This window comes from Centroberyx gerrardi, chromosome 12, assembly GCF_048128805.1.
Source record: "Centroberyx gerrardi isolate f3 chromosome 12, fCenGer3.hap1.cur.20231027, whole genome shotgun sequence".
Classification (NCBI taxonomy): domain Eukaryota; kingdom Metazoa; phylum Chordata; class Actinopteri; order Beryciformes; family Berycidae; genus Centroberyx; species Centroberyx gerrardi.
This window is the reverse complement of record NC_136008.1, coordinates 12,659,621-12,685,571: the sequence shown is the minus strand read 5'-3', so window position 1 is coordinate 12,685,571 and position 25,951 is coordinate 12,659,621. Positions and strand designations below refer to the sequence as shown.

Below are 25,951 nucleotides of genomic sequence, written 5' to 3'. Positions count from 1 at the left end.
CATATTTCCCCTCACAACACACATTTATATTAGCATTGATATGATTAGTATTGATAGTATAAGAGATTAGGTAGCTGGAGTACAGTACAGTCAGCTAGGTTTACACACTTTTGCCCCTATATAGACATGTAGGAATAGTCCAAAACCACAAAGCTGTCAGGTTAAGCACATGCAATGCAGACAGACACACAGACAGGTCAATGTGGACTACAGTGTAGGCAGAGAAACAGACACAACTCCAGAGGTCTGTCTGTCTGTGTGTCTGTCTATTCGTCTGTCAAGCGTTTCAAGACAGACGGTGTAGGCCGCTCGATCATTTCACAGATCTTGGTTGTGTCTCAAATGGCGTCCTATTTCCTACACAGTAGTAGACTACTGCTGTATGGGGGGAGGGCGTCATTGACGAGGCTGCGCTCGTAAAAACATCCGGCGATGTGAGGCTCAGGTTGACATAGGTAACCCCCCCCCCACCGCCCCCATCATTCTCATCTACCATCCACACTGTGGCGTCCATAGTCTCATGTGATCAAATCTCTCAAATTATTTCTCTCTATCTGTCCTTCTCTCTTTATTCGTTATCATGCCTTCTGAATCCTTTTTGTTGTTTCTCCCTCTCTCTCACTTTGTCTTTATCACTTCTGGTTTCTCTTTTTACATTTCTTTACCTCTTTTCCCTTTCTCTCTCGCTGAACTTTCGAAGTTTAGTTAGTACTCTTGAGAATATGTACTCTCTACCTAATCTCATAACACAGAACACTACCTATTCTAACACCAGTTGATCATCCTGACTGCTCCTGTATCCAATATTAACACAAGGATACTGACTAAAGCTAATTGGCAAGGTCCAGAAATTAAACCAACACTAAAAATACAGTCCACTCCTCTTAAGTGGAATGGCTTGGAATTGCTTTAAAAGCTTTCTGGGGTTTAGCATGCAGATAACCAGATTAATTAGGAAAGAAGCATTACAGCTAAAATGGGACTGGTAAGCTGCAGTCCCAAGTTATAAATGCATGTAAATGCAGTCATTGTATAAATCCCTAAGTGCATCAATCAGGAGTGGACTGTACGCCGGGCCACAGTGCTCACAGCACTACCCAGCAGCCTAGCTTCAAGCCCAGTAACACTAATGCCACTAGTTATACTGAGCTCTGTATTTTTCCACACCATATTTCTAATCACTCTTCCTCCCTTTTTCCTCTTACCTCTCCTCGGCTCCCATCACCCTCCGGCCCCTTCCCTCTGTCTTTCTCAATGTGTCTCACCCCTTTTTCCCTTTCTTGTTCATCCTCCATTCCTCCTCTCCCTCTTTCTGTCCTTGTCTCTTTCTATCTCTATACAGGACTCCAAACGTTTCCTCCAATGGCAACCCTGGCTATGAGAGCCTACCCTTGACTGACAGGCAGTCCCCACCCCCCTCTGTGAGTTCCTCTGTTCTTGTGACATCATCATAATCTGTGCCATTTATCATTACTGTTAGCGTACGCTCGCTCTTTGATCAATAACAAACGGACTGACGCGCTGGTGAGCCTTCAACCTCGCAAGACCCTGTGGGCTGGCCTTTTTTTTTGCTTACAAACTGACAAAAATAATGAAATGTAATTAACATGCTTCTGCTGTTAGCATGTAACTCTGTAACTAACATGAGCTGAAGAGCTGTCCTTGTGTTTATCATCACTACCTGGCCATTTCCAAGAACATAAAAGAATTATGCACCTTGACCAAAAAAAAATATGTATAAAACATTCGGAAGCACATTCAGGATTTAAAGAACTGCATCTCAGTCTTCCTAATGGATTAGAAAGGGTTTGAGGATGGAGGGACCCTCTCTTCCATCCTCAAATGCATTGGTTGGTGATTTGATGTGAAAGGCTTCTTAAAATTCAGAACCTTCACTTTGCCATTTGAAACATTATAAATTCTGCATAATTCATTCATGAGCGGTGGTCAGACAGTGAGCAGAACATGCGCCGTCTACTATTCTTGACGAGTTGATCTTCATAACATGGGTGAATAATTGCATCTTCTTGTCTTCTTTTTTTGCTCTTTTCTCTCAATACACCTTTGGATCTTCCTCCACACCTCTGTTGAATCACATCATGTTTTCTGGACGTACAGTACTCTCCCAGCATGCTGACTGGTTACGGGGGTAGTCAATCACACCCCAACCCTGCCCATTCAAGGAACCTGTATTCACGTTGATTATTTTTTGTTAGAAAATGTATAGAAAAAAATGTTTAATTTTCATATGAATGGACACTTTACTGAAATGAAAAAGAACTAATCTAAATAAACTGAATGCTAGATGTGAATTAAAGGTGTGTGACGTCAGTACCATTGAGTATTACGATTAGAAGCACTTAAAAGAAACAGGACTAAATGGACTGTTGAAATAACTCACAGTGAGCTATAAATGCTGGATGGGTAGTGAGGTTATGCAAAGGTATGAACCGAGTTCACTGGGTTAAAGTACTCATTTCTGTTCCCTAGTCTGTCCAAAGTCTGTGTGAACTGTGAACAGTTGTGAGGCAAGCCAGAATGGTATTGACGTTACTACGTTGTAGTTTTATATTCTTAAATGTATCAGTACCACCATTTTATTTTCAAGTTTTTATATAAATATTGTTGTAGAAAAGCACTGGCACGTAGCAACAAGACACATTTTTTTCTGTGAATGGTTATGCAGTTCCCTCACTTGGTATAACTTTTTTTTTTTTTACTTTTTATAGGTGGCAATTCTGTATTTTCCTTGTATTACATTCTGGTATTCTGTATATTTCACTGTCTATAATATCTGAATAATCATGAACCTTTGCTCTTAAAAAATACTTGAGGGCTATCAAGACCCTATTTTGAAGACTGAATGGAGAACTACAGCTGCCAGTCAGTCTCGAGAGTGGAGAACTACAAATCCCATGCAATGACAGCAGGTACATAGCAATATGACTCTTGCTACTGGTGCTGCAGTAGCCCTACCGTAACTAGCAATAATAACTATGTATAGCATTGGGTTTCTGAGATCTCTACAAGATGTTTTGTGTATATATGGTATGGTATGTTGGAGATTTCATTGAATCCCCCTTCCTTGCCAACTGACCTTGTTAACCCTTGAATTGAGTTTGTATGGTATTATCAATGCTCCTTTTGAATGGCATCCTTTTACACTCAAGAGTCTAATATAAATAAAAATAACTTCAATAACCTTACGCTCAGCTGGTCTTCATCATGCCTAGATATCAATGCACTGTAGCCAACAAACACACAGCATGCTTTACAACAGGATAAAACAAGAGATCAAATGTTTAATATAAATAAGTTTCATTATCATGAACCTCTGAGTTTCCTTATGTTTATGTGTTAGTTCGTCACTAGTGTGTACCAGAGATAGTGCTCCTATTCACTTGGATATGCATAGATCGATGGGAGAGACAGATGGACAAAATAAAAACATCAAAGCTATTAACATACAGTTAATGCCTCACCAGCCTTCACAGCACCTGTGTGCCTGTATGAACACAAAGACAACCAGTTCTAACAAGTCTAACTCTGCAGTGCATAGAAGAGTAACAACAAGGATGGGGAGAGATGGTGCATTCAGGTGCTCTTTGTCAGTTGGAACGGTGGCACATTTTGACATGACCAACTCATATATACATAGTGTTCGAATTTTGGCGCTTGGATCATAACAGGCAGGGCCAGTGAGATCTTATGTGGCAAATACAATTCAACCATTTTCTCTTAGTGTGTGTGGATTGATGGTATTTTAGTAGTCAAAATAGACATTATTGCAGATGATGTTTCATGCACAACGTTTGCAACTTTTCCACCACAAAAAGTGAAATTTCAGTCGTATGTCACAACTCAAGCATCATCAAACTAGCCCAAATGTACCACTTATATTTGCAACTCTGTTAGGTTAGGTGCACCTTCCCATTGTTAAAACAAATGTACCAAGAGTAGGGCAGACAAAGCAGGTACATGCCACATGGGTTATATCAGAACAACAGCTTAACAGCCACCACTGTTACTGTTACAATCAAAGCAGTTCTTCATTTCAGGAGTAACCCCTCGTCTTTGCTTCTCTTTGGAATTTCCTCTGTGTGTTTGTGTGTAGATATCTAGTGTATTTATAGTGCATTCCCTGAAGAATTTTCTCTAAAGAGGTGTCTGTTTTAGAAAATGCCTGTCTTTTTTTCCCAGAGCAGTTTTTCCATGCTATGTAAAGATGTGTCGTGTGTCAAGGCATCACTTCTTGGGGTTGTCAGAGTTCAGCCACGAGCCGTCCTCCTCCACCTCCCGCCGCACGACCAGAAGCATCTCCGCCACGTCCTGAGAAAGCTGTTCACTAAGAAATGTACTGAAGGAGAGAAGAGAAAGCGAGGGAGGCAGATGAGGAAAGGGTGGGAGACATGTAAGCAAAGACAGAGAGCAGATTACTAGAGTGCGGCGTACCAACACAAACAAACAGACAGTGAGGTAAGCCCCATGTGACCACTCATATGGGATGACTCACTCACTGAGACAGAGTTCAAGCAGGACCACACAGCACACTCTAGCTCTAATTCAGAATAACCTCACATTCAGATTGCATCTCTTGTAACATTTCTGTTGTATCAAGAAGATAGGACATGCTCCTTCCAACATCCAGTCCCTTCTTACCGTAGTTCCGCTTCTCCCCCGATGCAGACGGGACTCTTCAGTTTGGAGTCCAGGTTGTAGTACTGTCCGTTGACTTGCCGCACCGCAAGCCAGTGCCGCCGTCTGAGTGGGAGGGACACGATCCCGAGCGACACGCGTGACGGAACATTCAGTATGAAACCCTGGACCTTTGACATGCAAAGGCTCTGTACTGTTCTGTGTTAAAAAGAGAGAGAAAGGGGGTATTAAACAAAAAGTCCATCCTCGGATAATCTGAAACTGTTGCATCATCATATTGTCCATCATATCATCAATCTGTGATGTTCTGTGTATTTTAGTGTTCCCACTTTCCCCTCAACCTGCCTCGTCTACTTCTACTTCAGTTAGTGACTTCCTACATTTGCCAGAATGCCTTTCGACAGCCTCCAGAGAACGGGCGTGAACTTGTTGCATCCAGCTGAGAGCGAGTTTTTCCAACTGAGAAAAAGCAAGAGTTGCGCCCCTTACTCAAAATGCAGCATGTCTTGTGCCTGCATTGCATTCCGGTCTATTGAGGCCCCTGTCAGTGGAGAAACTGGTATCTCTGCCTCTTCTATGTGGGATTTCGTCCTGTATGATTGTTGAACGTCAACAAAATGGTGAATCTAGAAAGAAGCCCTCTCTCTTTGATTCTGAGGGACTGACAGCAAATCCTGACATTTATCATTGATGTTTTAGATAGTTGACATTTTTCTGCAATTAAATTCCATTGTAGCTGTGCTGGAAATATCTTGATGTGACGTCATGTTGTTTACGTTTGGCCAGTTATCCATGGGAATAAGAAGAATACACCACCAATCAAGAAAATGGAACGAGAAATGCAAGGTACATTGCCAATTGCTGCTTTTTAACAGAGTTTAAGTGTTTCAGGGTGGGTTTTCCTTTTATCACCAAAGGAAGCACTTCAGATTTGATTTCTATTAGAAGAAAGCTTTGCTGTGAGGCTTGGAAGCTTCTTAAATGACAGATTCCTGTCGGCTCCATGATGTTTCTCATCACACAGCGTTCAGTGTGTGTCACCCACCTGCGTTTGTCCCACCAGACCGCAGCCAGCTCTCTGCTCTGCAACGCTGCCATGATGACGTTGACATCATAGTTCCCTGTGCCTAACACTGAGCGGTGTGGGTTCACCACACACTGTGGGGCCAGCCTGTGGACGAGAGGGACAAGAAGCAGTAAAACATTTTAACTTTTGTCAGTAACAGAATGTGTATACTAAAATACTGTTTAAAGTGTTGTTGCTGTATCTGAAACTAGGTCAGGATGTGTACACCTGAACATGAAAACACAGATAGATTTAAGTTTTTTAGTCCAACAGATAGGTTGCTCACTCCTCTTTCTGTGAAGAGGAGTATCAACTGCAACTCAAAACTTGTGTGTGCTTGTTTGTGATGCAAAGCATTAAAGTCTCACTCTCTGTACATAGGCAGACGAAAAGAAGTGACACACACACACACACACACACACACACACACACACACACACACGTTGAAGATGTTAACGTTAGCCTACCGTTTGCAGATGTCGTCGGCTGTCTCCTTGGTGAACACTCGCTCCTGCAGCACGTTGTTCAATGCATGAATCGCACACAGCTCCAATCTTTGCTTCTCATGAAACACCTCTCCTTCGCTCATACTAAGACTTACGACACAAGCACACACACAAGTAAAAGAGTAAGAATTAGCTACAGCTGGCTAGCTAGCGAAAAAACTATACAACACTCTTGCATTGCCTTTAGGCAGGCTGACTTAAAAGTCGTTAGCAGTGCACTGCTTACCGTGGTGGAAGCTAACTACGGAAGCCCAACGATTAACGTTACAGCGTTATTGTTGACAGTCCCAAAAACCGCGACAAAGTGAGATATTAAGCGATAGCAACAAACTAAATCTATTGAGAATAAAGCTGCTGACAATGCGATTCCCTGTTAAAAAGATGCTGGACTCTGACAGCTAGATCGAGAAACCGGAAGCAGAGCCGTTGTTGTTGTTGTTGCCGTGCCGCTGTCACGCCCATTCCACGGTCACGGCAGCACGAGACAATGCGTTGCTTTGATCCTTGCTGATTTGATTATAGGCCACGCATTCAAATTAAAACAAAAAACGTAATCGAGAACTTATTTGCCTCTTTACGCACACTGCACACAAACGGTCACCTCTTCGCTTCTTTTTCTTCTTCTGCTACTTGTTGTTCTGCTTCTTCTTCTTCTTGTATATTTTCGGCAGTGTCGCCCTCCATCGATGAAAATACCACTATGATTTAAAAACCCGTGGTATAAGTGTTAAAAAATTTTTTTTTTAAATTCAGGATTTTTGTTTCAATCAATTGATAGTTCTTGTTATACTCAAAGTTTTCAAAGAAAAAGAAGAAACCCCCAGATCTGCTAATTCAAAATAGCTACCATGCTGCTGTAGGCCACTGTTTCTAGTTAATTTAACAGTAGCAGCCCTGTCTCCCCCCAGATATTTGCTTCGGTTTTTTACTGACTCTTAAATTATAAAATATTGCCTTTTTTCTCAATGTTCCACACTGCCTGCCATTTCTTTTCACTTCCCTCTTCAATCACACCAGGACACTTTTTTCCCATTTAAGCCGTAAATCACATTTAAACTTTTTTTCTTTTCTGAGAGACGTTTTTGCAGTTCTATCCTGCTTTTCATTACTCTCTACCCCAGAATGACCCGGGGCCCATACAAATCACACCTTAAATCCCAATTTCTCTATAGGCCTATGGGTATATAGATATAGGCATAAATGGTCTTTGGATGGGCCTTGGATTTGTCACTCTAAAGCCAACAAGGCTGCAGCAGAATCATAACAATAACCATTTTGTTTCACCTCCTCAACCCACCATAACACATAAGTTATTGCCATTAAAGCAAATACTGACACCCCATCTGTTATCCGCTCGCCCTGCTGGATTTCAAGTCGGATTACATTCATCAAACCCCGTCCTGACACTTTTTGGATCCTTAGCACAAACGGTCTCAGCCAGTCTCCGAGGTTTCTTAAATGTGGACATTGTGTTGAAGCGCCCTCTAGTGCTGAGTTTAGTTTCAGCAAGTCACACTTATTATGGTTCTGATTATTATTAGGATTATTATTATTGCTAGATTTGCTCCATTAAGGCTCACTAGTTTGCATTTACATTAAAAAACAACAACAGTTAAAACAATAAAAAAATAATAACATTACAGGCTTGACAGCCTACTCTACTGAATGAAATTTAAGCCAAAGTGGACAGAGCACAGGGTAATGGACAGAGCACATAAGACATATGGTTAAAGGAACACAGGCTAATGTACTGCGGTGTTGCTGAATATCTTTGGTGTGCTGGAAAGTTTGATAATGTTAATGATAATGAAAGGAACATTGGTTTAGTGTATGAGACTCTGAAATATGATTTGTCAATATGGCAATAATAGCAGTAACAGTAACAGTAACAGTCCAACTGCCTGAGTCTCACACACAGTCCACATATGAAACAATGTAAATTTCAAAGATAACAAAAAATTATTTATCGTAATTTTGCTATCTATCCATAAAAACTTTGCAACACAAAGTTTGCAACACATGCACTTCACTGCCATGTATTGATGGACCAGGATCACCTTGTAATAGATTGATAGCTTTGATCAGTGGAGGCCTAACCTCCACTGATTGTGCTGCAGTGTTTAGACATAATAATCACCTCCCATTTTTCTGGCCTCTTTCTGCTGATAATATTTATCAAATACACAGCTATGCTTACAGACTATTCAAAGCAGAAACCGCAGAACTATCCCATCTATCTAAATGGTTAAAAAAGTCTAAAAGATGCCCATATCAGGTCTAGTAACAAATATCAAGTCTGTTTTATAATGTCATGGGTGCTGCATGGGGATTCCCTGCAATTTGGACAATTTGGGTTGGGATACTGTATGTAATGTGAATTGGTTTGCCATTGAATGGGGCTATTCCTACAATCTCGGACATAAATAGAAATAAATTGGCCAAACCAGACCATCTCAATGTGCATCTTTTGCACATTTCTAGATACAGGATACAGGATAGACGGGATGGCAGAACAGCAGAATTCTAGTTAGCAAAGCTTTTAGTTTGTGTAGGGTGGGTGTGAGTTTTTCAAACGCACCTATGGCTGGGTAGTATGAGTGATATTTCCGACTTTGTGTGGCTGATAGAGCTGCCAGCCATAACGCAACGACAAATGCTGGATCGTGATTGGCTACATTCTCCTCACGTATCGTGTTACTAAGATGCCTATTGGTCCAAGAGTGTAGGTTAAATTGAGGATCGTATTTTTGTTCCTGTGTCAACGAAAAGAAGAATAGAGCAGTTGCTAACCCAAGCTAAGTTTTCATCAAGGAGAGTTTGGGAAACGTTAGCGTAAAATTCTGTATAGAACTGACGCCAGATACACATCCACACGACTAAGCTAAATATCTTTCGAAGACATGGTAAGTCGAATAGCTCAGCTTACTGCTAATGGCACTAATGTTAGCTGCTAGCTTGATCTGATTTTAGCTGTCGCCAGCCGTCGATCTTTGCTTATTCGGGTTATGTCTATTTGCTGGAATCTCTGACGTTAATTAAGATCCACTGGCTACAGCTTATCTAACAGAAAGACGTTTTGAAAATAAATTAACTACCACAAATACTGCATCACGGAAACGTTATCTGTTTTTTTAAATCCATCTAGCAGCGTTCCTAATTTCAGCTAATCTTGCTAGCTAATGAAAACGCTAACGTTAACGTTACATAGCAAGCTAACGTTAACTCAAGCTGGCTGGCGTTAACTATCGTTACGATTACGTTAGCTAGCTTTCATTAACTTGTTAACGTCAGATGACTTACATCCTTAACATCAACTACGTCATTAAAACTTGTTAAAACTTCATGAGAGTAACTAATGTTTTCCCCTCGTGCTATAACAACTGATGCCTCAAAGGGGAAAAACTTGCTTGTTCACCCAAAAACAGATTAGGTTTGTCATTCCTAGGGTTTTAGACGATTATCGATATTATGAACACCAACAACTTTTGCCCAAACCTAGAAACTAAACACCTTATGCTAACGTCATCAAGAGAAAAAAATAGCTTCGCCATTGACAATTAACTGAAGGTTGGCTTTGTGTATTCGTGGTATTTCAGTTGATCTTTATATTATCATTGAGTTAAAGTAATGAACTAGAAAATCTGTGCATATCCTGATTTAAAAACAAAACCAAAAAAAGGTAAAACTGGGTCTTATTACATTTATCAATAGGCCAATAAATGTTTTGATATAACTATCTCCTATCCACAAAGGGGAACTTTAGTTCATTCAGTTAGTAAGACGGTCAGCAAAGCAGCTTCAGGTTTTCCCTTGGGACAACATTATCAAAAGACCTTCAGCTTTCTTGTTCCTAGCTTTTCGACAGACTGGTAGATCTTAAGAAATCTAGACTGTACTATAGCATTAACACACGTGTGAATTGTGTTTTTCACTTTAACAGTATCTATATCAGTACTACCATCAGCACAACCTGAGTTGGCTAAAACTGTCTCTCTGTCTCTCTTCAGAACTCCAATGTGGAGAATTTGCCCCCTCAGGTCCTTCGCTTGGTATACAAAGAGGTTTCAGCTTTAGCAGCAGACCCCCCTGAGGGCATCAAGATTTATCCCAGTGATGAAGATATCACTGAACTGCACACAGCCATTGAAGGACCGGGTAAGAGTTGTAACACACGTCATGCCAGGCTGACATTGGTCATAAGACTGTTTTACTAAATAGGCTAATGAAAGTTTTTGTTTTAAATCAGCTCAGCAATGATAGAGGGATGCTGAGTTATGTGTATTATCTTTGTTACTCATGAAGGGGCTTTAGAAGCTCATATAGTTAGTGTCTTGCTCATACCCCATTTCTCTCTGTTCATAAGATCATTTTCTTTGCGTATTCTATCACTATCTCAGCGGCTGGAACAGTGTTTGAGTACCCAGGTAACTCAAACAGTCTGTGTGGCCAAACAGAAGTTACTGAAAGGCCAATGCAACAACATGTATTGTGACATTTTGCAAACTAGCAGGTAACGATCACATGGATTTTGAGTAGTTCACATAAATGTCAGTAGTTGATGCTTCAAAAATTAGCACAAGTCAGCATGCAATACTTGGGTCTATGGGATTTTATCCATCCAGCTTTCATGCGTCTAATCTGTCTCAAGTTATTAATATAGTTTAGTCATTCAGTTTTATAATTATATATGACCTCTTAGCCTTTAGAATGCCAGTATTGGATTGAGAGCTAACTTTAGCTAGCTAGCTTCCAGTGCTTGTGGTTTGTTGTGTACTGCCCAAACAAATACAACCTTGAATTCAACAAGCTGCATCCAGGTCATACTAACTTGTTAGCTCAGCTACCTTACCACTGCATATCCAATAAAATGCTATTTGGCAGCTAGGAGATCTAACCCCTTATTTTCAACCTGAGGTAATAATGGCTCTCTTCTGTCACCCTCTCGCCTAGCCTGGGTCCCAACTGTGACAGCTATCTGCTCCCCTATGTCTAGATAGTTGGTTAACTATCCAAGCTTAGATTTGCCATTTTCAAGGACTTTAATTATTTTCAAAAACTTGAATGATGGCATAGTTTGCTCATTGAGCCCACAACTCTTGAGTGCAGCAAGATTATGAAATCAATTCAACAAAATGCGGAAAGTATTCTGTTTCATGTCTCCTGAAAAATGTACATGTTATGGACTAAATGCTTTTATTTCTGTAAAGATAAAGGCTTGAATTATACATCTAAACGTTTTTGGATGCAGTTAAAATAACAATGTGCTGTTGGGAGTTGTAGCCCATTGAAAATGGTCTTCCACATGGAGTACAAACCAATTATTACCAATCAGACATATTGACATTTGTGTTCTTTAACAATATGTGTAAGCCATGTCATTGTGTCAATGACCCGCTATAAGTTCCCATGAAACGGCATTTTGAGAGCATCTTACTTCCCCAACTTGATGCATCCTCTGTTGATACAGGATATGGGGGCGGGACATAATGCAGGGAGGGATCATTCAAAAGTGTAAACCAATGAGATATCAGTTGGGGAGAGAAAGGCAGTTTTATTTGATCGGAGGGGCAGGATTGTTCAAAAACCTGTGGTGGTTCCGTTGGTTTTGAATTTTTATTTACTCCTACTGGTACAGCATGAGGTCACCATTAAAAGATGCACTGTTTCCCGGGAAGTCAAAGTAATGGATTTTTGATATAAATATAAAATATTTTGTTTTTGTAATTTTCTGGCATTTATTGTTAACTAGGTGTATATTATAACATGTAAATTTGGCTAACAAGGTGAAAAAGTCATTTTTCATTTCATGGGGATTTAAAATATAAAATGCCTCCCTGGAAATAGGTCAGTGTGTCTAATTGCCACCTTTAAAAATCACGGGCAATGGAAATGTCAATACAATTTGCACTGAGCATTTGCTTTTTAGGTGTGTACAAAATGCTAGGACTTTAGGTGCCAGCTTTCGAGACTATTTTCAGTTAAATGAATATAGCTCTTGAGTAATCCCTTTTTTTTTTCTTTTTTTTTTTTGTCCTCACAGCCACTCACCATCAAGGTTATTGCATTCAGCTGTACTTGTGATTGGCAACACAACTGTACATTTACGTGTGTGGTAATTTGTTACATGCCAGACACATAACCCACTCGAAGCACACAACCAACGATGGCCACGCCGTCTTGTTATTACGAGCTTATTGCTTTAGACGTTGTTAACATTTGCCAGACTTCGTGTAGCCAGACACATTTTGTTTCGGTTCATTTTATCTCAGCCTCCTCCACTCTGCATGCGATGACACAGCCACTCCAGACAGTCCTGGTGACAGGAGATCCTTCTTCCCAAACATCCCTAACTCCCATAGTGCACAACAGTTCGATTCATTAGACAGTACTATCTATGAATTTAAGAACAACAATTCAGAGATGGTAAAGGCACAATTCAGTCATTTTAAAGAAAATGTTTGACATGCAATCATCTGCAGAAGCAAACAGCTGCCCTTTTTTATAGGAAAAAATTGGATGGCCTTCATTTACAAAGTAGGCTATTGACGAAAATTATCATCTGGTATCGGTATTGAATTCAAGGTACCAATACTGGTTTTGGTATTAGAAAGTTCCAAATGAAATCTAGTCCTAGCCAACATATGGTTTTCTTCTCTAGTCCAAAGACGGTTACAGTTTTGTCTCCCATTCAGACCGACTTAACTGTCAAAATATAAACACTTCTTTGATCAGAAGAATTGCAATAACTTAAATGGATTATGATAGAGACATGAGGTCTGGACCAATGGATATGTGACTGCTGTTGAATAAATTTTCTATAGATTTGTCAATCAATCCATTTTTGACTTAATGTTCCTCAGGTTGAAATAATCTGACCAATCTGTGACCTTGTTTTTCTTTGTGGAACAACAGTGGGCTAAGCAGTACACACTGTTGATGTGATTAATTCTTTATGCTTTGACAGAGGGAACTCCATTTGCTGGTGGCATTTTCCGAATGCGTCTGGTCCTCGGGAAGGACTTCCCTGCTGTTCCACCCAAGGGGTATTTCCTGACCAAGATTTTTCACCCCAACGTGGGTCACAAGGGAGAGATCTGTGTCAACGTGCTGAAGAGAGACTGGAAGGCAGAACTCGGCCTCAGACATGTCTTACTTGTAAGGGAGACTATTAGTCTTTGTTGTTCTGTTGTCAACTATAACGCTTCCGCCTTTTTTTTTTTTTTTTAAACATTTGTCTTCTACATTTTCCCACAGACAATCAAGTGTCTTCTCATTCATCCGAATCCTGAGTCAGCTTTGAATGAAGAGGCTGGGCGCTTGCTACTGGAGGACTATGCAGAGTATGCCTCCCGTGCTCGTCTGCTCACAGAAATCCATGCCATGGGAGGACCTGGCGGGACCTCCGGGGCACCTCAGGACCCTAACGATGGCCCACAACCTAAGAAGCACGCGGGTGACCCTACTAAGAGAGCGGGACCTGGTGCAGCCACTGTGGCAGCAGCTCTGGGTAATGGAGCTAACGGAGCCAGTACCACCACCACCAGCAATAGCAGCAGTAGTAGTAGTAGCACTAGTAATGTAGTAGGGAAAAAGAAAGCAGATAAAAAGCGTGCATTGAGGCGACTCTAATACCTCAGCTAAATTCTCAGTGTGTGAGTGTGCGTGTGTGCGCGAGTGTGTGTGTGTAAATATAAATATTGAAGTGTGCTGACGATGTTTTTGTTCCTTTTTTCTGACTCTTTCTACCACCACCCCAGACTGTCCATTTTGTACTCATTACATCTTACCCCTCTTATTTTTTTTTTTTGCCACCAGTTTGGCTATTCCTGTTGGCGCTACAGGTTTGTTAATTATTTCCATACCTAAAGACATGCTCAGAAATATTTGTTCCTTTCTTTTTTAAAAGAAAGAAAAAACCTTCTTCACTGCACAAATGATGATACCACCAATTGTATTTGATGTTTTTTCCCTAAGCCTATTCTGAATGAGTGACACCTGGTTATGGGCTTCACTATGCTAAATACGGCCTCTAATGTCTCTCCATTAATGAGATGTAACTGTATTGTCTCAGTTAAGCTCGGTGTCAAATCTTTCTAAACTTCAACATGATGTTCTGCTGCTGAGATGGTACTGTGTACTGCTCAGCCAGGCCCACGGTGAGGGAGTCCGAGCTTAAAACCAGGATGTCGTTTCCTCTGTCTGGGTTTAAACCGCTTCGATCAAAATCAGGTTTTCAAATTGAGCTGCAAGGTAGTAATGTTGGAATTTGTGAAAGGATTATGCATCTGGATGGCTTCATTAGAGTGTGAGAAATGATATTTTGTTTATGCCACGCAAAATTGTTAACATCTTTTCAAATTGTATTTTTCATACACAATTGTGAACTGAATGAAGGAAACGGTATGGAAAGAGTTAGCAGTGGAGTCTAGAATGTCTGTCAGTGTTTCTTAATGGAATCCCTACCCTTTTTTAAGTTTTTCATTTTTCTAAAATTGTTTCACTGTCCAGTATTTTCAAAAGTGGTTTTTAATTGACATGTCTATATTCAGCTGTCTTGTGTGTGTGAAGATCTAGATCAATGGCTGTAAGGGAACAGGGTCGGTTGCAAGAGTGTGCTTTATATAAAATGATTCATCTCTATTATCATTGAGCATACAGTAACGTGACTAGCTCCAGCTAGCCCTGCTTCCCTGCAAAGCAGTATGTGCTCTCAAATACCCAGTTCTCCTATCAGCCTTGTGGGTACCAGAGAAGATATCACTAGGAAGACTTCCACATGTTTGATAGAAATTGTCTCCCCACCCGTTGCACTGTTTTGGCAGGGTTTCTTGGGTAGGTTTTCTCTCGGTTGTAAATGCATGTGGGGCCTACATTTCCCAAGGAAACACTCTGAAGCGCTGTGGATGGAAAAGGTGCCTCTGAAACTCGTGTCATGCAGGCTGTTGGATGGGTATTTTGTGTCCATTTTAAATTATTTAAATTAATAAAAAAATGAAATGCCAGAAGAGAAACGCAAAATGAGTCGTTTTCTATCCTTTTTCTGGTGTTCGACATGCATACGCACTTGGTTTTGATGGTGAATATTTAGGCCTTCTAGTAATCGGCCGTCATTGCACTGATGGCAGTGTAGTAATAGTAGGCTTTGACTGTTCATTTTCACGAGTCAGCACTTCATTTTGTTTATCGTGGACTCCTATTCTGCAATGACGAAATAACCATTATAAGAAAACTAGTGCAGTAATTGCATACACGTTAGCATCCCACTGCAAAGTGCACCCAATAGACCGCAGTTGGACTATCTAATGAAGGGCTGCACTATCCTCTGTGCTGCAGACGCACAGCAGCCCACCCACCTGTGTAGAAATAGCAGCCTGCCATGCAGGTAATTATCCGGCCCTTAGACACCTGGGACTACAGATAACCCTGACATCCTCACAAAACCCCCTTCTGGAAACGCTTACCCCCTCGTTCCCCATCTGGGATCTACCTTCCTGGCATTTCCTCTCGAATTAATGTTGAACCGTTTTCCTAATGTTGCACAACGGGATGAAATACGTTGAGTATTGTGGCAGAGATACATAGTAATTTGTTCTGGCCGAATAGACTAGCTGCCATTGCAAAAGAAACGCATAAAATCTATAATTCTGTTTTGTTAATTTCATAAGGACCTTGAATGTAGCCCAGAGAATATGTACGGGCGAGGTGTTAGGTGAATGCAGGTTGGTTTTCCAGTAATATGCTTATTTAACATGAAACTGAGTGGTGTGGATAAGGTGATCTGGCCTAAATCACTATGATCCCAATTAATTTCACATGAGCCTTGGCTACATTTTGCTGATGCCGTGGTGATTACCGGGAAATGAAAGATGCATTTGGCTTCTTCTGGTGTCATGTTGGTCTGAGGTTCAGCAGGACGAGGACGCGATTATGAGCGGAAAGGAGCCAAACAAGAGCCAACTTCATCTCTTACAATCCTGATATCCTCTCTGTTTATCGCACTCCCTCTCTCCACTTTCTTAGATTTTTGTAGATTGGCAAGTGTTCCTTCATACAACTGCATGTCGAGCATGGCGAAACCTATAAACTTAATCAAATCACTGAAATGCAAATGCTGGTCTAATTGACAGTTTCGTTCACGCTCCAGTGTTAAGGCTGTTGCGCCAATCCTCTCCCCTACCCCGTTTTCATCGCTTTCATAATTGCCACCAACATAATGACACAGTTGCTGTGGCAACCATCTCTCTCTCTCTCTCTCTCTCTCTCTCTCTCTCTCGCTCTCTCTCTCTCTCTCTCTCTCTCTCTCTCTCTCTCACACACACACACACACACGCACGCACGCACGCACACACACACAGTTTAGATCTCAGAGGATGTCCGCAGAACTTATTGAGTGCCTTGATTTTGTATTTCTTGGAAAAATCACAAGTCTTTGCGTTTTATTTTGCCTCTGTCTTGCACCTGCCACATCTGAGTCACATCTGATAGACACCTGATGGACAATGATGTTTTCAGAGCAAATTCAATTTGACTGTATTATTTTATTAAAGTAAAACAAAACAAAAAATGAAGGCTATAAGGATGAACACCACCAGTGAATGGGCCTAATGACCATCAGCGCCGAGAAGCGCGGAATGAAGAGTCTCATCAGCACCAGTCTGAGCGACCAATCAGAGCGCGCTCTCCTTGGCGGACCTTCGTGAGGCCAGTCGCAGTTAGGCGGTGTAGCCTATCTAGCCTGGAAATTATGAAGGGATCCAGCGACAATCGATTTCAGATGGATAAAAGTTAAATTGGGGGAAATTTCGCTTACACGTTTGACTTTTTGAGATTGCATCGTTTATAATGCTACCTTACTGAATTACTGCGTGCTTTTTAGTTGCACCAGATAACTTGATATGCTGTGCAACACATGGAATTTACCGACGTAGTTGAATTTCCTAATCAAAAGTAGGAAAATCGCAGAATATTTCGTTGGTCACTGACGAATTTCTCGTCTGTTCGCTTTTTGTTCTGCTGTGGTAAACGAATATGAAGGATCAGCAATAGCCTCATGGAGAACCAACATGTACAAATTAGATCTACAACACTTCTTTGAAACACGGGCATTTAAAACGAGTGGCCGACACATCAGCAACACTTTAAGCTGCCCTGATCTTCCTAAGCTACAATAACAGGCTGTCATCTGAAAAGCACTGAGATACAGTGCGCAGGCTCTTCCAGCGCTGTTCTCCAGCATCAAACCCCAGAGCAACGCACAGGTAAGACACGACATTATGCACCCTTTTTGATGCAGCACCATTAACTGAATTACAGGCAAAACAGTTTCATACATTCACTTTGTCTTTCTGTGTATGTAAAAATGAGTTTTGCATCTGTTTAAATGCATCAAGTAGGCTGGAGGCTGTCAAACAAAACATTTGGATGAAAGCTGCGCCATAGAAACTACACATAGCCTTTATGCTGGGCAGACGTATTATTCATCACTTAAATACTTCAATCAACAACTCCCAGCACATTGCAACATTGTAAATACATTGATAATGAGACAATTGACAACACACACACACCGACACGGCCAGCCGGACTATACACACACCGGCGCGGATACACCCACGCACTCTTAGCCTACTGATACATGCAAGTCATGTCCGTAACCCGCATGCTTGTTCATTGCAAGCTACAACTTAATAACCTAACGAAGGATAGACTGTAGCCCAGATAACAAGAGTGAGTGTCCAGTCACTCAGAGGATACACAGTCATTGCGCAGCATATATTCACTGATGAGAATAAAGCCAGCCTTCCTTTTAAAGAATAGGAACCTGTGGCCCGCGGCTTTTGTTATAATTCAATTTCTGTTGCTGCAATATGAATGCAGCTAATACAGGATTTTTTGTTATTCATTCATATCACAATGCGTTTTACAACGGTGTGTCTAAAGAAAAGAGAGGCCATTTTGTTTGATTTCCATCAAACACCTGTTGAAATTGGTGCATGTCCAACAGTCTGCACAGCTTGTCAGTATCCAGCGAGGAAAGGAAGGGAGCTGTTTGATTCATCTGCTTTGATACAACAGGATTGGCTTTCTGCTCACAATGCCAGGAATCTGTTAAAATGATTTGAGCATGTCCTCCCTCCAGTGGCCATGCAACTCAGGGAGGCATCTTCACAGCGCCCTTCACCCTTTAGTTCCCATTCTCTCCCTCTCTCTCTCTCTCTCTCTCTCTCTCTCTCTCTCTCTCTCCCCCCTCTCTCTCTACCTTTTCCTTTTTCCTAAGCGTTGTGTGATAGGCACTGCCCCCTGCCCCCACTCCTCAACTGCATTGCTTCAACAGCACAGTATAGATAACTACAGGAAAACATCCTCTGCTTTTGTATGTTGAGTCAAAATGCTTTGGCTGAAAAACCTCAAGGCTTTTGGGTGCAGGAGGACTGGCCCACCATATTTTGAATGAATATCTTGGGATAAGACGTAGAATATTTGTTGTGCAGTTTGAATTTGAAATCTTGTGCGTCATTAGAAAGCTGTAATTGCTTGTTTTGTGGGGAGTGGTTTGGATTTCTGGTCTGGAGAAGCTGGTCAGAATATCCTTGTGAAGTGAATGGTGTCAGAGCAGAAATATGGTAATGGCAATTGAACAGTGCCTGCAGATGACTGTGCAAGGCATCACAGTGTCATCTTGTTGAACAAGAAACGGGGAGATGTGACTTTGAAATCTGGTTTGGCTAATGGGTGTAGATTGGATTCTACCTCCTTTTCTTTCACTGCCTCTTTCACTCACACACAGACAGAGCTGCAGTGCTATTCTGAGAGAGTTAGCTGCCTCAACCCACGCACAGAATCTGAGAAAGAGAGAAAGGCAGAACGAGGGAGAAAGAGGAGAAGGAGAGAGCAAGAGGAATAAAGGAGTGAGGCAGGGACCGACTACAGAGAGGTTTATAGAATGCCTACTATAGTCTCTCTCTCTCTCTCTCTCTCTCTCTGTCTATCTCTCTATCTCTCTCTCACACACACACACACATGCACGCACACACATGCACACGCACCTACACACATGCACATGCACACACATACACAGCATCTTTAGAATTATACATTTTGCCCCTTCAACTACTTCAACAGCAGCTGATTTACAGTCTTGTGTGCTGCTGTTCTCCCATCATGTTCTCTTGTCTGTGGCATGTATTTGTGGATGTATTTGGCGGTGCTGTTTGTGTGCTGTGCTATGTTGTATTGGTAAGTGCTGGGAGAAATGTACTTGATTCTGTGCCACCCACACACCGCCCTCCCACTCATGGTCGTCTCTGCATCTATACCTCTGGCTCTTCCCGCTCGCCACGATCTCTTTGCTCATTTAAATCCCTACCCTGCATTTATCCCTCTGCTCTCTCTCTCTCCCTCTCTCTCTCTCTCTCTCCCTCTTTCTCTCTTTCTTTCTCTATCATCGGCTTTTGAGGAGCTTGTGCTCCTGCAAAGGAACAGGCACACTAGCACACACTCAATTCCCACAGCACACACACACACACACACACACACACATACAAAGGATTGTGTTATGTGCACATGTGTCCTGAAAATGTGCAGATGTTCGAACCGCTATCAATAAGTGTGTGAGCGGCAGAGAAGGAGAGCTTGAAGACCTTCTTTCTAATTAAGTCTGTCATTTGTGTTCCAGTGGATTCCGTCGTTCGGCCAACACGCTCCAGTTTTGATCGTCGTCGCCATGTAAAGCTGAAGACGATCCTGGAAACCGAGCAAAGCGTTTACAGACGACAGACGAATTCTCCTGAAGAGTTTTCTGGAACATTAGTCAGTGTGAGAGTCTCTCGTTTTCCCTCCACTGAACTGCTCTCAGAAGGTTAGAGGAACATGTAACTGAAACAAGTGGAGGCCTCAGTGATTTCAACATTCTGTCTCCCCCATCTGTGCCTACATTCTCTGCAACAGATAGGGACGTTTTGATAATTACATATAATTATAATTTCTGTGGGAGACAGATCTGCCTCTGTCTATTATTGCCAACACCTCCAACACAATAACTTCACACATTTACATATTTCTCAACAAAAGTGATATTCTTTGAACCTCAGCGACAAATAAGGAATAATTTTACTTAGAGAGAAATGTCACATGTAGAAGCAATGTGCCATTCAATTCTTATTTAATTAGAGTGACACGCAGTTGAATGACACCGGCAACTTTTGTGCCTACAGCTAAATACAGAACATTTCAAGTTCAGATCTCAAATAATACATTTGCCTCATTTTGCAATGTATTTCACAGGCCAGGATTTGTTTGATTGTTTGATGCTTTCTCCTAATTTGCAGTTTTTACAGTCTTCTAGCACTTAATCTGGGGCTCCCTCATTATCACCCTCAGCCCGATCACAGTAACAGTACGTGCCAGGCGAGTACCGCTGCACATTAGATCAAACCATATAAAACATTTAGATAAAGTAAATAGTGTATGTATAGATGTGATTAGTGCCTAGATCAGTTTAACATGGAGATGACACCCTGCTCCAGACAAACTAGGCACCACTTACAGGACAACCTTTAGAGCCAGTCCTTACTTCCCTCACTGGTGCAGTCTATTAATGCCATTTGATTGTTTACAATGCCAAAAAGCACAAAACATATTGGTAGAATTTTAGATTTCATACATTTTTCCAGAAGAGAATTGCCTACAGGTTAATTAAGTGCCAACTCTGAATGTATGTGCCAGAATGAAATAGTCGCCCAGGAACAAACAAGACAGATAGAGACCTGGCCACAGACTATTGTTCTACAAGTGCCATAAGCAGCACAGGAATGTATAGGATTGCGGCAGATATTTCTTTATTCTGGAGAGGCAAAACACAACATGCAATGAGACATGTAGAACAAGACATTAAGGTCTAAAAGCATGAAGATCTTTATGTGCAGTTTGTACTTTTTACAAAGCTGCACCTATTTTAGCATTATAGATTTGAGAGGTGTTTTTGGAGGACTAAACATGAAGACGTTACACATTTCTAGCAGCAAATTAAAACAATTTTAACACTATTATCACCAATGATTGACACCTACAAATTCATTTTGATGGAGTTAGTCCTTTTCTTTTTTATTATTCCTCACCACTTATACTGATGTACTATATAAATACTCAGTTAGACTTATAAATTCATCACTCAACATTATTGAATGAAGCTATTTTTAAATGATCAATATCAAACAGGTTGTACATGCTGCTTGAATATTTCACATGCCATTTTAGTGGGCTAAACTGCAAAAGCGGATACAGCATTGTAACTGCATTGACTCAACGACAGAAAATAGAGCTCTTAGTCATGTAAAGATGACGCCCACCACCAATCTCCGAGTCCTCGCTGTCTCCCTGCTCTCCCTCCTAACTGCCCCGCTTACCACTGTTGTGGAGACCTCTCCCTCCCCCCCTCCCCAGCACTCAGACCTCCTGGGGAGGCTGTTCACCGACCAGCCTAAGACCGCCCCCAGCCCCTCTCTCCTGCTCCTTGCTATCCAGGCCAACCTGCGGCCGGCTGCTCTCCAGGGCAGGACCAAAACTGCTGAGAAACTTCCAGAAACAGATGGAGTTCTGGAGACTCCTCCTAAGCCCCTGGCCCAGGTCATGTTCCCTAAGAATGTGACTGCAGCAGATGCTCTTGCACCTCCCTTGGGTGCGGCCCAGGTGGCGCCCCCTCCGCGGCGCCTGGTGGATGTGGATGTATGTCGGGGTTACTACGACGTAATGGGACAGTTTGACAGCGCCTTCAACTGCTCCAAGGACACCTTCATCTATTGCTGTGGGACCTGCCACTACCGTTTCTGCTGTCCAGAGCGCAGCCGGCAGCTGGAGCAGGACCTCTGTAAAAACTACGATTCTCCAGACTGGGCCAAGACGCCGCCGCCTGACATGGTTACACCGGAGGAATTAGGACCGGACCCAGACTTTGATCCCCTAAAGCAGCAGAGCCACAACACAGGCTTTGTCATTGGTGGTGTAGTTGTGTTCATGGTGGCTGTAGCTGTGGGGATCAAGGTGGCGTTCAACAAGGTGCAGGAGGAGGCCAACCACAGAGATCTTAATATGCCCAGGTGAGGCTCAGAGAAATCAATAAGTTATTTCGGTTTCTTTCCATCACCTCTCACTGATTTATCTATTAATTCCTGTCATGCAGAAATAATGTAAGAAAATTAGGTTTTCAGGTCTCAATAAATGTCCCAGATTCACCATTCTAGGCTCAAAATAATGTTATTAGTCATCAGCTAAAACATATTTGATTTTCATCAAGTGGCTGCTGCAGAATTTGTGGTGATTTGATTCCAATGGGCTTATCAATTCATATATGGTCCAATATATCACACTACTCTTGGCAATACAGATATGCTGTTTGATTTTGCACAGGTTGGGCATTTTTCCATCTTGGGCTACACTACGGGAGGATGTTGGACCAATATTTACAGTTGGTTGGTCTAACTATTCTCCCCTCAAAGAATGCAAAACCCTACAAATTAAAACTAAAACAGTTTATTAGATTTTTTAATTGACTCACATGTTCACCATTCTTTATGAATGATTGTATTCACATCAATTCGGCAATTGTGAGCAAGTCTGCAAAACCTCATTCCTCATCTGAAGTGTGCTATTCCCATATATTTCAAAAAGCTTAGGAGAATGATATGGATGGTTCTTACATCATTCACATCACAGTCAGGTGACCATGTTAGAAATGATATGGCATTTGAACATTTCTATGGTTCATGGGTTTGCTTTTGCTTTTGATTCTAAGGTTCGTGGCCAATAATTGTAATAAGTGGATCATAACTGAAACAGACCATTGCTCATCAAATATGTACTAATCCAATGTCAAAAATAAGATACATTGCAAACAACATTCATATTGTCAAATGTGTAAAAAAAACTTAACATAATACAAACGCTAGCCCTAAAGCATAGGCTCCTAAGCATAACAGGTGAGCATAACTTACCTGTCTGTAAGGATGGTTAGCCATTAGCAGTGTTTATTGTCACTTCAGATTGAACTCTGAAAATGCACAAGTCTAATCCTGTGTTTTCTCTGTGCTTGTGTTTGTCATGTCAGAGCCCTGGTTGACATGTTGCGCCACCAGTCAAGCCCAGTCCAGCAGGATGAGAGAAACAACAGTGTGGCTCTGGCTGTGGGAGACGGACAGGGGACGCTGGGGAGACCTCCCAAAAACCTCTACGCCCCTGGCCTGCCCAGCAAGGACAACAGATGTGAGGGCCTAAGGCTTGTACAACATGTACAAGCTGTTGTATGCAGTGATATATTGTGGTTGTCATGTCTGTATGTGTCTGTGTGCGTTGTTCTGTTTTTCCATTCGAAAGAGAGCCATTAAGGAAAAACAAGAATCCTCAGTGGTGCCGTGGAAGAAAAATGTAATCCATTTTAAATGGATAGAAATCTGGAGATAAGCACTATTAGAGTATACAGCCTTATATGCTGATGTTGAGAGTCTCAATATGGATGAAAGATCATGTGAAGGTGAATTGATGCAGATAGATAAAATGGTAAAGGTGGCTTGATCTTTGTATGCTAAAATGCCATTAAACTGGAAACTGCCTGACATCCATTTTGTGAACTGATTACCTTATGTTGTTTGACTTACAGTGGGCAATTTGCAACACAATTTCATCCACTCATCAAGCTCCAGCCCCAAACACACTGCAACTATCGGTAAGGCAGCTGGTGAAAGCTATGCTCTTATGTAAATTACATGTAATCACCACTATGCTTAATTTACTTCATTCAGTTTCGTTTCAAGCACAAAAGTAGACGTATTCATCTCAACAATAATTATGATTATCATTGCATTTGTTGCCTATGTTAGGGTTGGAAGCAAGTTAAAATCTCTCTGTTCCAGTGAATGTTAGCAGATTTGAACACTGCTACAGTGCACTATACCCAGAGGAGGAAATCTCATTTAATACGTAGCCTTCCTCTCCCTCTGGTCTCTGCAGAACGCACCCCTCGAATGAACAACGCTCAGCTGGCAGCTGGAGGCACCCTTCTCTCCAGCAAACACAACAACACCAAATCCCAGCCTGCCTTCCACCATTCCCTCCACAACTTGGCTCAGCTGCCTCCCTCCTATGAGAGCGCCACCAAGCCCGAGCTCAACAGATACTCCTCCCTCAAACGCCTGGGTATGTACCTTCATTTGAGAAATGGGGAAGAAATGAGGAATATACAAATCTGTCTTTGTCCTCCCTCCCTCCCTGCCCTTACAGTGCAGTTTGTGCTGCTGTTTCATGAGTACTGAGCTAAAACATGGCGACACTTCAGACACTATGGCATAAAATGTATGTGTCAGTATGTACTTATGGTATTTACTGCTATGATAAACAATTCAGAGAAATTGTGCTTGACTTCCAGAGAAAGGTCTAGATGAGTACTCGTCTGGTTACTGCACCACAAAGCGCCGGCCTCACACAGCCCAGCCAGCGCTCCAGTCCTCCCAGCACCACCTCCACTGGGGTGGAGACTACACCCTCAGCGGGAGAGGAACGCTTCCCAGGCACGCAATGCGTCCCTGGATCCCGCCTGCTGGCATGCCTACGTCACCCACCCCCAACCCTTACCCTCTGGACCCCCCGGAGCCCCAGTACAACCCCAACTATGACACTCTCTCCAAGCCACCGAGGAAAGTTAAGTCCCAAGACCAGCTGCTCAACATGGGCGACGTCCCCGGGAACACAGGAACCCTGTCCCGGCTCTCCAAGAACCAGCAGCATCAGTACTACAAAGCCATGGCGGCTTCCAATAAGAACTCCAACACGCAGACCCTCACCCGCAAACCCCAGGATAGGCAGGATAGGCAGGATAGGCAGGACAGGCAGGACAGGCAGGACAGGCAGGACAGGCAGGATAGGCAGGATAGGCAGGACAGGCAGGACAGGCAGGATAGGCAGGATAGGCAGGACAGGCAGGAGAGACAGGAACGGCTGCTCATGTCCCCAGACCACTTGGAGGAGAGGATGGGAGTTGGGGGGATGGGGGTTGTAGATCCGTACGCCCACCCAGGAGGGATGGTGCCCACGCTGCCTCGCCTCACCCCGCAGCAAAAGGCCCAGTCCCAGCAGAACGTCTGTGCCACGCCTTCCCTCGACCGGCACCACATGATCAAGATGAACTCTCACCCCACGTCTGGAAGGGAGCAGGAGAGGAACACGGCCATGACGGGGCACATGAGTGGGGGCATGGGCTGGGCGGGCGAGATGCCCGGCGCGGGGGTAGTTATGGGAACAGGAACACTAGGGGGCCACAGCGCGAGGAGGATGGCGTTTGCTGCGAAAAGGCAGAACACCATTGAGCAGCTACATTTTATACCGGGAGGAGGCGGTGGGGGGGCGGGGGGAAGCGGAGGAGGCAGCCAGGGGATCAGGACAGGCAGTAAAAATGAGGTGACGGTGTGAGGAGCTGTGCCTAATGTAGAATTTGCCCCTCATCAAAGGTTTGGGAATAGATCACCCTTCTGCATTTAACTATTAGATATAAAAACTGTAAGAAATAAAAATAGAATAAAAGTATTAAGTATAATTAAAGTATAAAGTGTTTAGGCTATTCAAATTAGTGTTCACTAGTAATTAGATAGCTTAAATATGATTATTTATAAAGTTATAGATCAAGGTGGGGTATTCTAAGTATGTGATTGCCTACATCAGCCATATTTCGTAACAGAAT

General features: G+C 42.4%; 5 protein-coding genes across 5 annotated transcripts in view; 3 read left to right on the top strand and 2 right to left on the bottom strand.

The window, feature by feature from the left end:
- ttyh1 (tweety family member 1) overlaps window positions 1–3,168 on the top strand; it is an 18,685-nt gene extending 15,517 nt beyond the window's left edge. Inside the window, exons 14-15 of the mRNA XM_071912758.1 lie at window positions 1,343–1,421; window positions 2,119–3,168. Coding sequence (XP_071768859.1) covers window positions 1,343–1,421; window positions 2,119–2,202 — 163 coding nt within the window. The 3' untranslated portion in view covers window positions 2,203–3,168. The remainder of the gene's footprint in view (window positions 1–1,342; window positions 1,422–2,118) is intronic.
- The window catches only part of LOC139922295 (uncharacterized), a 114,157-nt gene that overhangs the window by 37,548 nt on the left and 50,658 nt on the right, over window positions 1–25,951 (bottom strand). The window lies entirely within an intron of this gene.
- On the bottom strand, window positions 3,283–6,826 carry josd2 (Josephin domain containing 2). Its single transcript, XM_071912780.2, has 5 exons — window positions 6,455–6,826; window positions 6,190–6,318; window positions 5,702–5,827; window positions 4,660–4,854; window positions 3,283–4,357 (listed from the first exon to the last, which is right to left on the bottom strand). Exons 2-5 carry the CDS (start codon window positions 6,309–6,311, stop codon window positions 4,246–4,248), a joined length of 555 nt encoding a protein of 184 aa, XP_071768881.1. The 5' UTR covers window positions 6,312–6,318; window positions 6,455–6,826; the 3' UTR covers window positions 3,283–4,245.
- ube2s (ubiquitin-conjugating enzyme E2S) lies at window positions 8,976–15,236 on the top strand. The gene is made up of 4 exons (XM_071912774.2): window positions 8,976–9,131; window positions 10,236–10,383; window positions 13,193–13,383; window positions 13,483–15,236. Exons 1-4 carry the CDS (start codon window positions 9,129–9,131, stop codon window positions 13,855–13,857), a joined length of 717 nt encoding a protein of 238 aa, XP_071768875.1. The 5' UTR covers window positions 8,976–9,128; the 3' UTR covers window positions 13,858–15,236.
- shisa7a (shisa family member 7a) lies at window positions 21,565–25,683 on the top strand. The gene is made up of 6 exons (XM_071912754.2): window positions 21,565–22,322; window positions 23,330–23,484; window positions 23,879–23,944; window positions 24,229–24,414; window positions 24,644–25,076; window positions 25,185–25,683. Exons 1-6 carry the CDS (start codon window positions 21,565–21,567, stop codon window positions 25,681–25,683), a joined length of 2,097 nt encoding a protein of 698 aa, XP_071768855.1.

Coding starts and splice junctions, on each gene's coding strand:
- shisa7a (XM_071912754.2), top strand. CDS start 21,565: ATGACGCCCACCACCAATCTCCGAGTCCTCGCTGTCTCCCTGCTCTCC. Junction 24,415..24,643: donor CTCCTCCCTCAAACGCCTGG/GTATGTACCTTC, acceptor CTTGACTTCCAG/AGAAAGGTCTAGATGAGTAC. Junction 25,077..25,184: donor ACCCGCAAACCCCAGGATAG/GCAGGATAGGCA, acceptor TAGGCAGGATAG/GCAGGACAGGCAGGAGAGAC.
- ube2s (XM_071912774.2), top strand. Junction 10,384..13,192: donor CACAGCCATTGAAGGACCGG/GTAAGAGTTGTA, acceptor ATGCTTTGACAG/AGGGAACTCCATTTGCTGGT. Junction 13,384..13,482: donor GCCTCAGACATGTCTTACTT/GTAAGGGAGACT, acceptor ATTTTCCCACAG/ACAATCAAGTGTCTTCTCAT.
- josd2 (XM_071912780.2), bottom strand. CDS start 6,311: ATGAGCGAAGGAGAGGTGTTTCATGAGAAGCAAAGATTGGAGCTGTGT. Junction 5,828..6,189: donor GCCGACGACATCTGCAAACG/GTAGGCTAACGT, acceptor TCTCGTCCACAG/GCTGGCCCCACAGTGTGTGG. Junction 4,358..4,659: donor GGGGGAGAAGCGGAACTACG/GTAAGAAGGGAC, acceptor TCTCTCCTTCAG/TACATTTCTTAGTGAACAGC.